The 13133-nt window shown below is 42.3% G+C and overlaps 2 protein-coding genes across 3 annotated transcripts in view; both read left to right on the top strand.

Moving 5' to 3' along the window:
- Nucleotides 1–7090: 7090 nt before the first annotated feature.
- Nucleotides 7091–10739, top strand: GJE1 (gap junction protein epsilon 1). The gene is made up of 3 exons (XM_032684428.1): nt 7091–7210; nt 7797–7979; nt 8389–10739. The coding sequence occupies exons 1-3, from the start codon at nt 7172–7174 to the stop codon at nt 8782–8784; spliced, it is 618 nt and encodes a 205-aa protein (XP_032540319.1). The 5' UTR covers nt 7091–7171; the 3' UTR covers nt 8785–10739.
- Nucleotides 10740–12827: 2088 nt separating this feature from the next.
- VTA1 (vesicle trafficking 1) overlaps nt 12828–13133 on the top strand; it is a 35082-nt gene continuing 34776 nt past the window's right edge. The window contains exon 1 of one of the 2 annotated variants that reach the window (XM_032682789.1): nt 12828–13004. In XM_032682789.1, the coding sequence (XP_032538680.1) occupies nt 12896–13004 (109 nt within the window). In that variant the 5' untranslated portion in view covers nt 12828–12895. The remainder of the gene's footprint in view (nt 13005–13133) is intronic. The other variant, XM_032682788.1, reaches the window with a different exon arrangement.

The following is a 13133-nucleotide window of genomic DNA, read 5'->3' as shown; positions in this document are numbered from 1 at the left end:
CTCTCCTCCTGCAGGCGCCAGTGCCCTCGCCCCCAGCCCCGAGCCGCCGAGGTGGATCTTGCGCGAAAGGGAGAGGCGGATCCCGGAGCCGACGCCGTCCCGCGGGGTCCCAGCCCCTGAGCGCGATGGAGACGACGGGAGGAGCGGGAGGGGCGAGGGGAGCCTCACCCCCCGCCGCTGCCCTCCGCAAGCAGTCCCCGAGAGGCGCTCTCCGGCAAACCGGAGGGCTGTCCGCCACGTCGGGCAGAACGCGGGATCGCCTCCGGAAACCAGTCTTCCAGCATTTTACCCAGTTGAAACCACGGCGCATTGAAACGCAGGGTGACGGGGAGCGAGGGACTTTTGGAAATAAAGAGATTTTATTCCTGACATCCAGCTGTGGGTTCTGCATAGATTTTACTCAAAGGCATCAGCTGTGTTTAAAGTTTTAGGGTTTGATTCGCAAAGTTGCATTTCATAGTGGTCTCGACACGGAAAGGGAGACAGGTGTTGTCTTTTATCCGTGACTTACTATGCAAATGGTATAACACAGTGGAGAATGAATGTTGTTTGCCTCTTTGAAGAGTAGCATTTGTCCCTAGTGTTTCTCGCTTTTCAGTGAGGTAATGTCTTGTACTTCCTAGTGTCTGCACGTGTGTAGGCTTTCCAAACAGTTGCATCTGTTTCCAGCAGAAGTCATGAATGTACATAGCCGTGTACATATGCTGGAAGACGGGCAGACCTACTGAACTGAAGTTTTCAAGACAAAGTACTAACACAGAGGAATAACAGCATTAGCCATTAACATGCTCTGCAGACTTATTTATTCCTTTATTTCTTTTTCTCAAAAGGGAGGATGTATGAGCTTGTAGCAAACTTGCTTATTCATGTTATTAAAAGAGTTCTCTTGAAGCTCTGTGAGTTTATGACAGGTGTATGGAGAGTCTGTCCACTCAAATATCAGAAGCAAAGCATGTCCCATGTGCAGTGATACATAGTCTGTCCATGGCATGCTGTCTAGTGTAGGAATTAAATCAGAGATTTCTCTTAAATAAATTTTTACTAAGATTATCAAACAAAAAGCATTAATGTTTCTTAAAAGTTACACCTCTCTGTATCAATTGATTGATCGTTGTGATTCTTCTCACATCCCTGAAGATATAAATGTGTTAAAGTTGTGTAAATTACTGATTCATATAATGCTGAATAATTTGTTAGAGACCCAGCCAGTGCTTCGCCTCAGAAAAGATCAGGCTAGAGACTTCACCTTTACCACTAGGCAGCTCATTGGAATTGTCACAGAGCTCCTCTGGAAGTGATTCTTGCTACTGATCAAGTTTCCTCCACACACTGTTAAATGCATCTACACTTCCTCCGAGGCAGCCTTACTGATGGCTTAGATATTTATCTAAATTGCTGTGACCCTCTACTTTGCTGAGCATACATGAAATTTTCTAAGATCATCAATATTCAGGTCTCTGCTAACATTCTGAATCAGTCTTTTTGGTTCCCATTGCGGGATCTAATATATGTCTTTAACACTGTGAGCTAAATTTTAACACTGAGAGTATGATCTTTTTGCTAATTTATTTGAAAATGGGTTTATAGATGAACAATCAATATGCTTCCCATTGGGAGAACAGTTTAAATTCAACATATATTTAATATTAATTTATTTGGGACAAGAGGAAGTTGAGTCTTTTCACATGAATATCGTCAGAACACTTTAAAAGCTTCTATTGGCAGAAGCTTATTGCAGTTTGAGTGAAGTGAGACTCCTTGCTTTTTGTTGCACAATATTACCACTCCTAGTGCTGCCTTCCAGGAGAATTTCTTCTATCCTAATAAATTTTATCTGTCCTTTAGTCCACAGTAATTCCTAAGGTTAAGGAATTAGAAACATTTTCAGTGTGAATTTATGTTCTTGAGTTTTATCGGTACTTGATTTTATCTACTCTATGTTTTTCACAACTCTGAACAGCAAGGAAATAAGCTTTGGAGAGAGTGAGTGACTCCAGCTCAGAGAAAACAAAAATTTAGATTATATTTCTAGTGTTGTTCAACAGATGTCTGTGTAAAGACAAGGGAATACACTCAAACAGTATGAATATAATTTCCCACAGAGGCAAAAAGGTATTGGGGGGAAGATCCACAGACCCTGACATAAACCAGTCAGAATTCAGATCTCCACATAAACTGCTCTTCATTCTCTTTTCAAACAAAATTAGTACACCCGCATCTTTGGATCTTATTTCAGAGTACAGCCCTGAGACAATCTCATCATGCAGCTGTGACACAGTACTTGGCACAAGAGCAAGGGAGAGAGTGCCACAGGTGAGTGTCCTTAGTGTGAAAGAAACTGCACAGGCACAATCAGCCAGCACAGATGGAGTGTATCTGGGAATGCAACACCATAGGGCAGGAACCACAAACGTGAGAGGTAAATACTCTTCATCAGTAATTCCCAAACCTAGGGACTCATAATCAGTTCATGTAGGAATGAGGAACTCCGCACATCTCACAAACGCCCTCTACCGAGAAGTTGTTCTGACAGAGAAAAACACTTCTTTCCCACGTTTGTGCAGCTCAAGGCACTTGATAATTCCAGGGCTAATTCCAGATTTGCACATCACAACAAGCTTTGTGTAGTCCCATGAAAATTCAAGCATATCTGCCACCAAAACTACCTGCAGTAAGAAGACTTTATTCAGTATGTGTGCTTGTACATTAAATGAAAACTGGGTTCAAATGCAGCCCTGGAAGTGATCATGTTTGAAAGCCTGATCATCAGTCACACATTAAAAAGAAACATGGCAACAACCAAGGAAGAAATAGTATTTGATTTTAAACACTGAGCATCGGGAACCAAGCCTTTCAATAAATTTTGTAGTATCACACTTCTTCCAGACAGTCAAATGTACAATAACCTTAAGTAACTCCTGTTTTCTTTCTTGTTACTTCTCAGTAGAGGCTTTCTTATTTTGATGGAGAGATTTTGATTCTTATTTTGATGGCAGAAATCTTCATTTCAGCTTCTTGAGTTAGGGGCTCTATTTAAAGGACAAGAGGCTACCGAAATAGATCATTTCCCCAGGTTTCAGAATACATAACAGGGTTTGCAACTGTTCCTATGTGGGTAGCTAGAAGTGGGTCCAAGAAGCAGCTGGGAAGAGTAGGCAGAGTCGAAGAAAGGCAGGGAAGGAGACAAGGTCTCTCTAGCTCAGTATGAAATACTCCATGTTTGGAGTCAAGAAGGACAACTGTTCAGTTTCTAAGATCACATCTCTAAGGCCAGACCTCAAACTCTAAGGTTAGACATTCAAACGTCAAGCCTCTACAATTCTTTTACTAGTAAAATAGCACTTGAAGTTAAACATCTCATAGGCATTGCCAGTGCACTCCCTGGGAGAAGCTGATATGAGAAGAATTATTCTAAAGATAAGAATTATTGTGGATTTGTGAGGAGAATGTCACAAATAGCATAAGCTAGAAAACTAAATATGTTTAAAAGAGAAACACTAAGTTCAACTATGGCTGCTCAGGGATAAGCTAACTAACATAAAATATGTCTGATATGTGCCATGTAGTCCTTTCCTCTTCAAGACTCCAGGGAACAGAAGAAATACCTACATTCTGTGGTTAATGCTGGGCTCTGTCTAACACCAGTACTATATCCCTGGAGCACTGGGCTACAAGCAGAAGTTTGTGGCCTCCCAAGCCTGGAAAGCTCCAACAAACACCAATATAGAAATTCTTCCTGTTAAGTCTGTATGGCTAGTCAAACCGTGTGTAGAAAAGAATACTAGTGATTCATCATGTGTATTTCTTAATAGAATACTAGTGATTCATCATGTGTATTTCTTAATTTTTTTAGATTAAATTGACTTTGAATTAATTTTTAAAAAAAGTAGGGAAGAAGCTGTATTTATGACACATCTTCCCATATTGCGTGGCATGGCTGAGCCATATCCCTGTCCAATAAACCTAGACACTAGTCCACCCCTCTCAGCTCTCAGACTTTACATCCTGCCTCCTATTTTTTGTGCCACACATAAATCAGCAGTGAGGAGGATCTGAGGAAGTCACCTGACTCCTAAGACTCCTGGCCTAGCAGAAGGTGAAGCAACCTCCATCTCAGGTCCAAATTGAAGTGCAGGCACCAGTCTGCAACTGATAGAGGCTTCCACTGGACCTAAGCTTCAACACAGGGAACTCTGAAAAGCAAAATGGAAATTCAGGTGCTTCCAACATTAGACAAAGCTGGAAAGCTGTCAGAAGCAGCTGTTCTCCAACATTTAGCATGCTACCTCTCTTTTTGTAGAAAAAAACTTATTTTATTAATACCAATTCAATTGTTTGTGCCATTTTCACGATGCTGTTTCTTTCATGGCACAAGGGTAATAGGGGCCACTACATTTAACCATTCTATTAAAGCAATGAATTGGGTGCTTAATGTTAAACACACAGCTCATCCCTCCAAGCACAACTGCAGCTTTATGCATGCATTTAGATTCCATTTGTTTTACTGTGATTATTCAGTAGGACTCCAACACATTAAAAGGTTAAAGAGCAAATAGCTGAGTTGCCAACTTGAGTCGAAAGACAGGCTTAGGACTGACTTGGAAACAAGTGCGATATCAACATCTTCCATCCCATTTGTTTGTGATAGACAATTAACAGACAGCTGCTTCTATAGATTCAAAACAAATACTGATTTTCTGTCAACAGAGTTCCCGGAATGGCTTGAGTTTTGTCAGCAGACTGCATTCAAAAGGACTGCAGAATACCAACTTACTCTACTTCCATCTCAAGTTATCCTCCTAATGTGGTGTTGCAAAGCACATTATTGAACACACATGCCAAAAGAAAAACATTGCTATTAGTTTCTCCTAGTGTGAAGATAATGGGATTCCTGTGCTTGATCTCACATGGCAGGTATTGAGCCACTTCAAAGAAAGTGACAATTTTATTGTGGGTGCATTTATCACACTCAGTGGGGTTTCAGTGCAGATGCTCCTGGGGTTTGTACTGGGTTTATTTGACGACCTCTCCAGAATTTATTTTTTTTTTTTTAGTTCAGTGAAGCTGTATTCCTTATGTGTTCCCAGAACTAAATCAGGGCATTGCCAGATAACTCTTCTTTTAGCATCTTTATCACAGGACAGAAATTCAAGTTTCCATAGTGCTGTTTCTGAAGTTCTACAGAGAATGATTTGATTGTCTTAGATTAGATGATCTAGACAGGTAAGTAATTACATGATCCTCACCTGAAAATAACAAGATACAAAGTAGCATTTGTATAGTGCAGCTTTTTTACCTAAAATGTGTTCTTAAATATTGTTTCTGTCTATAGTGGAATCAAATGCTGACCAAACTTCATGACTATTGTGCGTTCATGTGCATCAATTAACGTGCAAATAATTACTACTATACCAAGCATAATGAAAAGCATTGAAAGATCCATCTCCATTTAGAAACTAGGAAATTTTCAGTTTTCCTGTTATTGCGTTTATAAACATTTCTGCTTAAAGAGATCATAATAAATACTAAAACAAGTATTTTTGAAGTATATTCAGCAGCAGGTTTTCAATAGCAATTCACATTTTAAATAATGAAATTATTGAAATATTACTGACAATAAACATCTGCGCAGTGTGCTGAGCTAATTTAGTCATTGCATACTATTGTGGGAACATTCAAATTACTTTTGGATGATAATTAAGCTCCAGATATATTATGTATTGAAAAACAATTCACTGTTATCACAATTACTGCATTTTGGTGAAGGTTAGTCACACAGTCTGAGAACCACAGTACTTTATTGTAGATTACATACCACTATGAGGCATTATTGCTTTTAGTTCATTCCACATACGCAAACCTCAGCATTCACTCTATGCAGCAGAGCAGAGCAGCAGATTGCATTATTAAAAGTTTGGAAACCCAGTCTCGGTGTTACTGATACAGCACCTTTTACAGTACTCCATGAGATAAACAGACATTTCATTAACTGCCTGAACTAGAAATTGTAGTAAATAACATGTACTTATTGAAGCATTTTTCAGCTTCTTTGCAATTGAGCTACTTCAGCAGACACAGGGCAGATTCCTTTTACAAAGGATGTTCTGATGTCTTACTACAGTTATTTTAATGATGTCATTAATACAGTCATATCGAGGTACCTTGTACACACACAACAGCTAAATCCATACATAAAATGAACCATGATTCCCATCTCTTCCCTCCTTCTGCCTAGACTTCCATGCCTCTGAGCATTCATCACAGAGGGAGCAATGCCTTTTGTTACATCAGCCTGAAGTCACACTGCAACCAGTTACAAGAGAGGTTCTCTCATGATAGAGGGAAAAGAATAAATGCCCCTCTTTGGATTTGTTGTCTGGATTTCACTTTCTTGTGCGCCCAGAATACCAAATAAACTATTGCACTCCAGTGACTGACAAGTCAGCATTTGCCCCTTACTGGTTTCCTGTCTTCTTCTTCCTCTCTCCATCTTCTTGTAAAACTCCCACTCGGTTCAGACCACTGAGTTGAGGTACATCCTTGAGGCTATTTACCAGCAGGAGTGCCTAGCTCTTCTAGAGATCTTTCAACTGCACATACTGACTAAGCTGGCAAATTATCAATTGCAATTATAGCCATTAAGTTATTAATAGCAATTTTAGAGTGTTTAATAATACTTAATTCAATTGCTAGTTCTTTGAATTCAGAATCGTGGACCAACGGATTCCAAGTCTTGTTGCGTCCTTTCTTTTTTATTGGACTTAGTTAAAAAGCAGCTATTAAACTCTGGATGTTCCGACTCGCTGGGTGCCGGGTCCTCCAGCCGGCGGCAGCCCCGATAGCGATGCACCGGGTTCTTAACTGGGACCGGGGCCGGGCCGGGGTGATGGTCGGTACCGCGGCGGTGAAAGGCCGGCGTAAGGCAGCGGGGCAGGGGCAGGTGCGCACCCGGCAGGGGGGCGGCGGTGGCGGCCAGCGCTGCTGACGGTGCTGGCCCGGGATTATCGTCCGGCGCCAACCGACCCCGCTTTTGCTGCGCCCCTGCCGGCCCGACCGCGGGGGCCCGCCGGGGGACAAAGGGCGGAGCGAGCCGGGGTCGGGGCCAGGGCCGGGGCCAGGGAGGGCTCCGGCTCCGGTCGCCGCCGCCCCACGGAGAGTACCTTCCCCAGACATGTCCCCCAACTACATCCGGAGCTTCTCGGAGGGATGTGTGAGTACCCGGGGGCGGCTCCCCACGGCACTGCCTGGAGCCGGGGTCTGGCCCCAAACCGCGCGGGGGCCGCGCCGCGCCCGCCGCCCCCGAGCACAGGGCAGCGGTGCTGCCCGGGAGGGATGCTGAAGGCGGCTTGAGGGGGGCTGTAAATGGCCCTGTGGGGACCTGAACTTTAATGTGCAGGAATAAGTATGGTTATAAGCATGGTCGGGTTTGATGGTGGAACGGCGGTCCGTGCTTTGCCATCACCTGACATCATGTCAACAGCAAAACGAATAGACTTTGGGTCGAAGCGCTCAGCTCCGTCTGGCGCGTTCTGCAGCAGCGGAATACAGATAAAGGCAGTGAAACAAATGAACTGACAATTGCTAGACAAATGAACGTTTATATAAAATTAGTGGGAACAATAAAAGTGTTGTAAGCCGTTATTTTGTTAGAAAGCTACTGCAGCCTTCATAGGCAAACTCCTTTTAAAACAAGTAGAATAAAATAAATATTTTGGATAATGAAAAAGAGCAAGTAGACCTCCAACAATAACAGTGTTCATTTTTGTTTTTATGGTGAATAACCCTGTGATTTGCAGCTCAGGCCACCAACGGTAATTGGCCAATTCCACACTCTTTTTTTTGGCTCAATTCGAATGTTTTTCCTTGGCGTTTTGGGCTTTGCTGTTTATGGAAATGAGGCCTTGCATTTCAGCTGTGACCCAGACAAGAGAGAGGTTAATCTTTTCTGTTACAACCAGTTCAGGCCTATAACTCCTCAGGTAATTATCTTTTTTGTTTGTTTGTTTGTTTTTTTAATTGCAAAAATCTAAGATTAAGAAAATAAACTGCAAAATTTAAACATGAGTGTTCCATATAAGAAGTAGTAACTGACTGGGCTAATTATCCCTATCTTTTTTTCATTAGAATATCCTTTAAATAACCCTTTATCTGTGACTAAATATGGATTTGTGCTTTCTGTCCTTCATAACAACAATCCTAATGTTTCAGAAACCAACTGAAATTTCAAATCAAAACATAACAGTGATTTTTACCTTTATTGTCATCTAAGTGTTTAAACATTTAATATATGTTAAAAAAAGACTTGCAAAATGTTCCAATATGTGCGCATTTTAACTGTCCCTATGCAGTTGTGAATGATCTGACAGCTGTCTTTCTGCTACATTTTAGGTATTCTGGGCATTACAGCTGGTGATTGTACTCGTACCTGGAGCCTTTTTTCACCTTTACGCTGCATGTAAGAGCATCAAACAGGAAGATATTCTCCAAAAGTCATCATACACGGGGTTTTATATCTTCTCTGTTTTCTTAAGGATTGTCCTTGAAGTTGTTGCTTTTTGGCTTCAGATTCAGCTCTTTGGTTTCAAAGTGAATGCAATCTACATGTGTGATGTGGGAGCACTTGAAAAAAAGTTTAACGTTACCCGGTGCATGGTGCCAGAGCACTTTGAAAAGACAATTTTTCTTATTGCAATGTATACATTTACTGTGATTACAATGATCTTGTGTGTTGCTGAAATTTTTGAGATCTCATGTAGAAGGCTAGGTTTCTTAAAAACTCAGTGAGGTCAACCACTCCTACTCATTTACCACCGCGTCCACCTGTAGTTTTATCAAAATTATTTCAAGCCACAATAAAAAACATCTCCTGTCCTCTATGTAGTGTTGCAGAAGAGAACCACACTCACGATTAGTGCTGCAGAATAGTCATCTGACATTTACTCCTTATCTAAAAACTACCACATTATGTGAATAATCTTGGTTTCCATGTCAAGACTAAAGACAATAAGATTTAAAAGAGTAACATATTTTCATGACCTGCCACAAACAATAGTTTTGCCTCCAGAGGAATGTCTGTATGTGAGGAGGAGGTAATTTATAAATGTACTGTTATTCACAGGTTTTCTGAATGCATGCGATGGGGGCTAATAAGGTTATTGACCTTCCAAGAAAAACTATTCCAAATTTCTTACATGTTCTTATGGCTTGAGAATTAAGCGGTAATGGTGGATAATCTCTGAGTACCAGAAAGCATTTGAGCATCTTCCCAATCAGTGCCACTGTTACAACCTGCATCTCAGCTCCCTAGGGCAGACACTCTCGGTTAGAACTGTGGGGACAACATATCCATCAATACCAGCTTGCTTTGTAGTGGTCCAGCTAGTTTCACGTGCTGGCTGGGAATCTCCTTTTATAAGTGAGAGAGTCACATGGTATTCTTTGTGCTGACTGGAATGCCTTACCCTCCTTATGTTTTGGCTTAAGATGTAGAAGATTTTTAATATTTTAGTATGATCCCATTTTGAAGGAGTAAAGACTTAATTTTGCATAAGAGGCTTAAAAGTGTCAAAATAAAATATCAAAGATAAGCCTTCTCTAGACCCAATAATGACTTGATTTCAGTGAGAGTTTTGCTTGTGTATGACTGCAGAATTGGGCCCACAGAATTTTTTCCTGTATGTGTCACACCTAACTTCCTGCTCTGACTAAAGTTGCTAGAATAACAGCTAAAAAAGAAGTCTGCATACTAAAATTATTCTCTGCAATAAGCGTATGTGGTTACATTAGGTTTCAAACTTTATATAGGTATCAGATATTTTTGTGTGCAACAGTTTCTTCTTAGGGACTAATAAACATATCAAATTTACAAGTGATTTCCTTCTGCTGAAGTGAGATAATGGAAATAAAACAGATTTTAAAACGGGAAAGAAAGGAGGAGGTAGTTTCCTGTATAAAATACATAAGAATAGCAATCATAACAATTAGCTATTTTCTGTTTGTTTTTCAACCATAAAAACTTGAGGTCCCAGTGACATTTGGGTCCTTTCAGGAATATTTGGAAAATTCTGGAAAAATTATTACCAAATGTTTTAGCACCAACTGCTACTTATGCAGTCCCAAACAAGGTTGTAATCCTCACTCACAATAGTAGTCCTTGTTACATAAATGGAATTGCATGATTTAGGTGTCTTGGATTTGATTGAATCTGGGCCATTTAAAACAAAGTGGGTGACAATTAGATGTGTGATTTTTTTAATATGCTGATCAAGAACAAGATGATAAATTTCAGTGCATTCACTTTATTAAAGCATTAATGTTATTTTTTTCTCTACGATAATAAGATATATGTTGTCTTAAACAAATGTTCAGTCAACACCATCAGATTTGTTCAACATTAAACTTACTTGTAAGTTATTTGATATTTGCAAGCATTACAAGTGGAATAAAAATCACTGTGCTAATTTCTTGTTTGCATAATGTGCCATGTGCTTTGGTTGATACATGTTTGATTTTTCACTGTATATGTCAGTATCCATCTGGACTTATTCTTTGCAACTGAAACTTGTAATCTCAGGTAAAAAACCCTTTTTTTATTTGTAAAAGAATACAATAGATAGAACTACTAAAAAGAAGAATTTACTTTCATGTGCTAGGTACAGTTGTGATCAATGGTATGCAAATCACATTTAATCAGATATTTGTATAGTAATAAAATAACTTAATCACAACCTTGTCAGTATTTTCCCTGGTGCTTAATATTTCCATTGCTTTCTGTTCTTCTTCTGTAGTGTAGATTTCCAAACACTTCAGAAAGGCCAGAGGAGTGCCAAAACCCCCAAGCCCTCAGGGGATGTCCTTGTTAACCACCAAGAGCCTTGAAGAACAAGAACTAGCAGGGGACTGCCTGAGGACCCCCAGGGGAGCTTTAGGAGCTGGATTACCCAGCACTATGCCCTTTCCCTTAGTGGTCAAAATCTGGAACATATTAAAAAGTTTCCTTCTTGGAAATGAGATACAACACCAATTTTTTCCCTGCATTTCCTGTGAAATTAAAATAGTCAAATTCCTCTGTTTTTCATTTAGAAACAAAATGTACGTTATTGCCTTTTAGTGCAAATGTTTTTCTGTGACTGATTCTGTCATTAGTTTCTGGAACAAGGTGATGGAGATATTATCTTCATGTAAAGAAACCATTTCCCCATGGTTGTCAACACTTCTTTTTCCTATATTTGCCATTTGTTTGCCTGGCATTCATTGTACTCTCAAGGGTCTCTAAACTTTTCTTTCACCTGGTCTCCCAAACTCCCACCACTTGAATCATCATTTACATTGTTTTCTATCAGCTTCCTTCAACCCTTACTCCCTCTGAGATTGATATGCCTTCATGTGTTTCTCTGTGTTACGCTGATTTTAACTCAAATGCTTAGCATATATTTGAGATGATCTGAAGGTTTGGGGTTTTATTGCCTTTATGAAAGGAATTATATAATCCACTTCGGGATTCTTTGATTCAATTCTACTTCTTTACACAGAGAACATGAAGTCCTGTCTCCCAGAACACTGAGGAAGCATTTTTGTTGCTTACGTCAGGTTCACGCTGTAAGTGCTTCTTTAATTTTTTCATTGTTCTCCACCATACTTGAGCCACCTCATTTTCACAGACAGCACTCAAAGCAATCCCCAGCTCATGTGTTTGTCGTCAGTTTTGTCTCTAGTCAGCGATCATGACCATTTTAGTTCTCACTTAACAAAGAGCTGTAATTGTGATGTGATTGCGTTTACATCAAAGATAGAGCTGTTCTGGGCCAGCCAGCTTCTAGTATACCACCACTAGTATACCATCCCAGTCCGGTAACCACTTCTTTTTCTGTTCCCTTCTTGGTATTCTTTCTTCTGTTCAGACATCATTTCCCTTCTGTTCTCTTTTCAGCACTCTCCCATGCCAGCAATGAGACAATGCCATCTCTTCTACCCCATACCTCCCTCCAACACACATCTTTATTTATGCCCTGGTGCATTGACATTCTCTTGCCTTGGAGACAGTCATTTTGAGAACCAAGAAGAGGTTTGGCAACAGGGCTATCTAGAAGAAATTTAAAAATAATTTTAATTATGCTGTCATAATGAGAAGCTGATAGACACTGAAATAATTCATATTGCAATAATTTGTGAGATCCATTTGAAACCATTTTGCTTCAACAGTTCACGACTTTTGCTGTTCTTATCTGCTCTCAGCAAAATCAGAAATCTCTGGGGGTCCTTCCAATAAGAAGTTATCTGGGAAGTAGTGATCCTACAAGATGTATGTTCCAGGGCTGGTGGACCTGCTGACAGCTGCCGGGAAGCAGCCCAGCCCTATTAGCCAGACCACGGTACAATACGGCTTCTCCTGCGTGATGAAGGGCAGAGGTCCAGGAGAGAAGGTGCAGTTCAGCCCACAAGGCTCCCCGGACGCCTGGTGGCCTTGGCGCAGCCCAAGGGGGAGGTTTTTCAATCTGAGGCTTTACTTGCCGGTGTACCTCCAAGGGAGGGTCTGCACAGCTCTTTGGGAAGGGAGACGAGGGATGGGAAGGGCGAGGGCATAGCCGGGGCCGGGCAGGGCCAGGGGAAGCCGCGGCCGCCCCGAGATCTCCAGGCCCTTCCTCACAGCTGCTGTGGGACGCGTTTCAAGCACTAAGGGGCCACGCAGGCGGCGCTTGAGGGTGTGGGTCCGCACTGGCGGACAGACGGACAGACGCGCCGCACGGCGCGGTGCCTCCCGCCCGGCCAGCAGGGGGCGCAGTTCCGCCTCCCCCCCTCCCCCTCCGGCCCCCGCCCACGGCGCCCGGAGCCGGAAGCGGAAGCGGCGCGCGCCAGCCCCGGGAGCGAGAGCTGTGCTCCGCCGCCTGCGCGCGCCATGGCGACCCCGGCCCTGCCCCCGCTGCCGCCGGCGCTCAAGAGCATTCAGCACCATCTGCGGACCGCGCAGGAGCTGGACAAGCGCGAGCCCGTGGTGGCGTACTACTGTACGTGAGTGAGGAGGAGGCGGCCGCGGCGCCGCCCCGCCCCGCCGGTCCCTGGCTCGGCCACCGCCCCCTGCCCCGGCCGCCAGTCGCCGCGCCGGGCCGAGCGCCCCTCCCTTCCCTTGCCCTCCC

Source organism: Chiroxiphia lanceolata, chromosome 3 (genome assembly GCF_009829145.1).
Source record: "Chiroxiphia lanceolata isolate bChiLan1 chromosome 3, bChiLan1.pri, whole genome shotgun sequence".
Taxonomy (NCBI): Eukaryota; Metazoa; Chordata; class Aves; order Passeriformes; family Pipridae; genus Chiroxiphia; species Chiroxiphia lanceolata.
This window is presented reverse-complemented; position numbering and strand designations above follow the sequence as displayed.

Excerpts from the sequence above, each read along its gene's own strand:
- GJE1 (XM_032684428.1), top strand. The coding sequence starts at position 7,172 with ATGTCCCCCAACTACATCCGGAGCTTCTCGGAGGGATGT. Across the intron at positions 7,211-7,796 it reads GGAGCTTCTCGGAGGGATGT|CTCAGGCCACCAACGGTAAT; the intron begins GTGAGTACCCGG and ends TGTGATTTGCAG. Across the intron at positions 7,980-8,388 it reads TCAGGCCTATAACTCCTCAG|GTATTCTGGGCATTACAGCT; the intron begins GTAATTATCTTT and ends GCTACATTTTAG.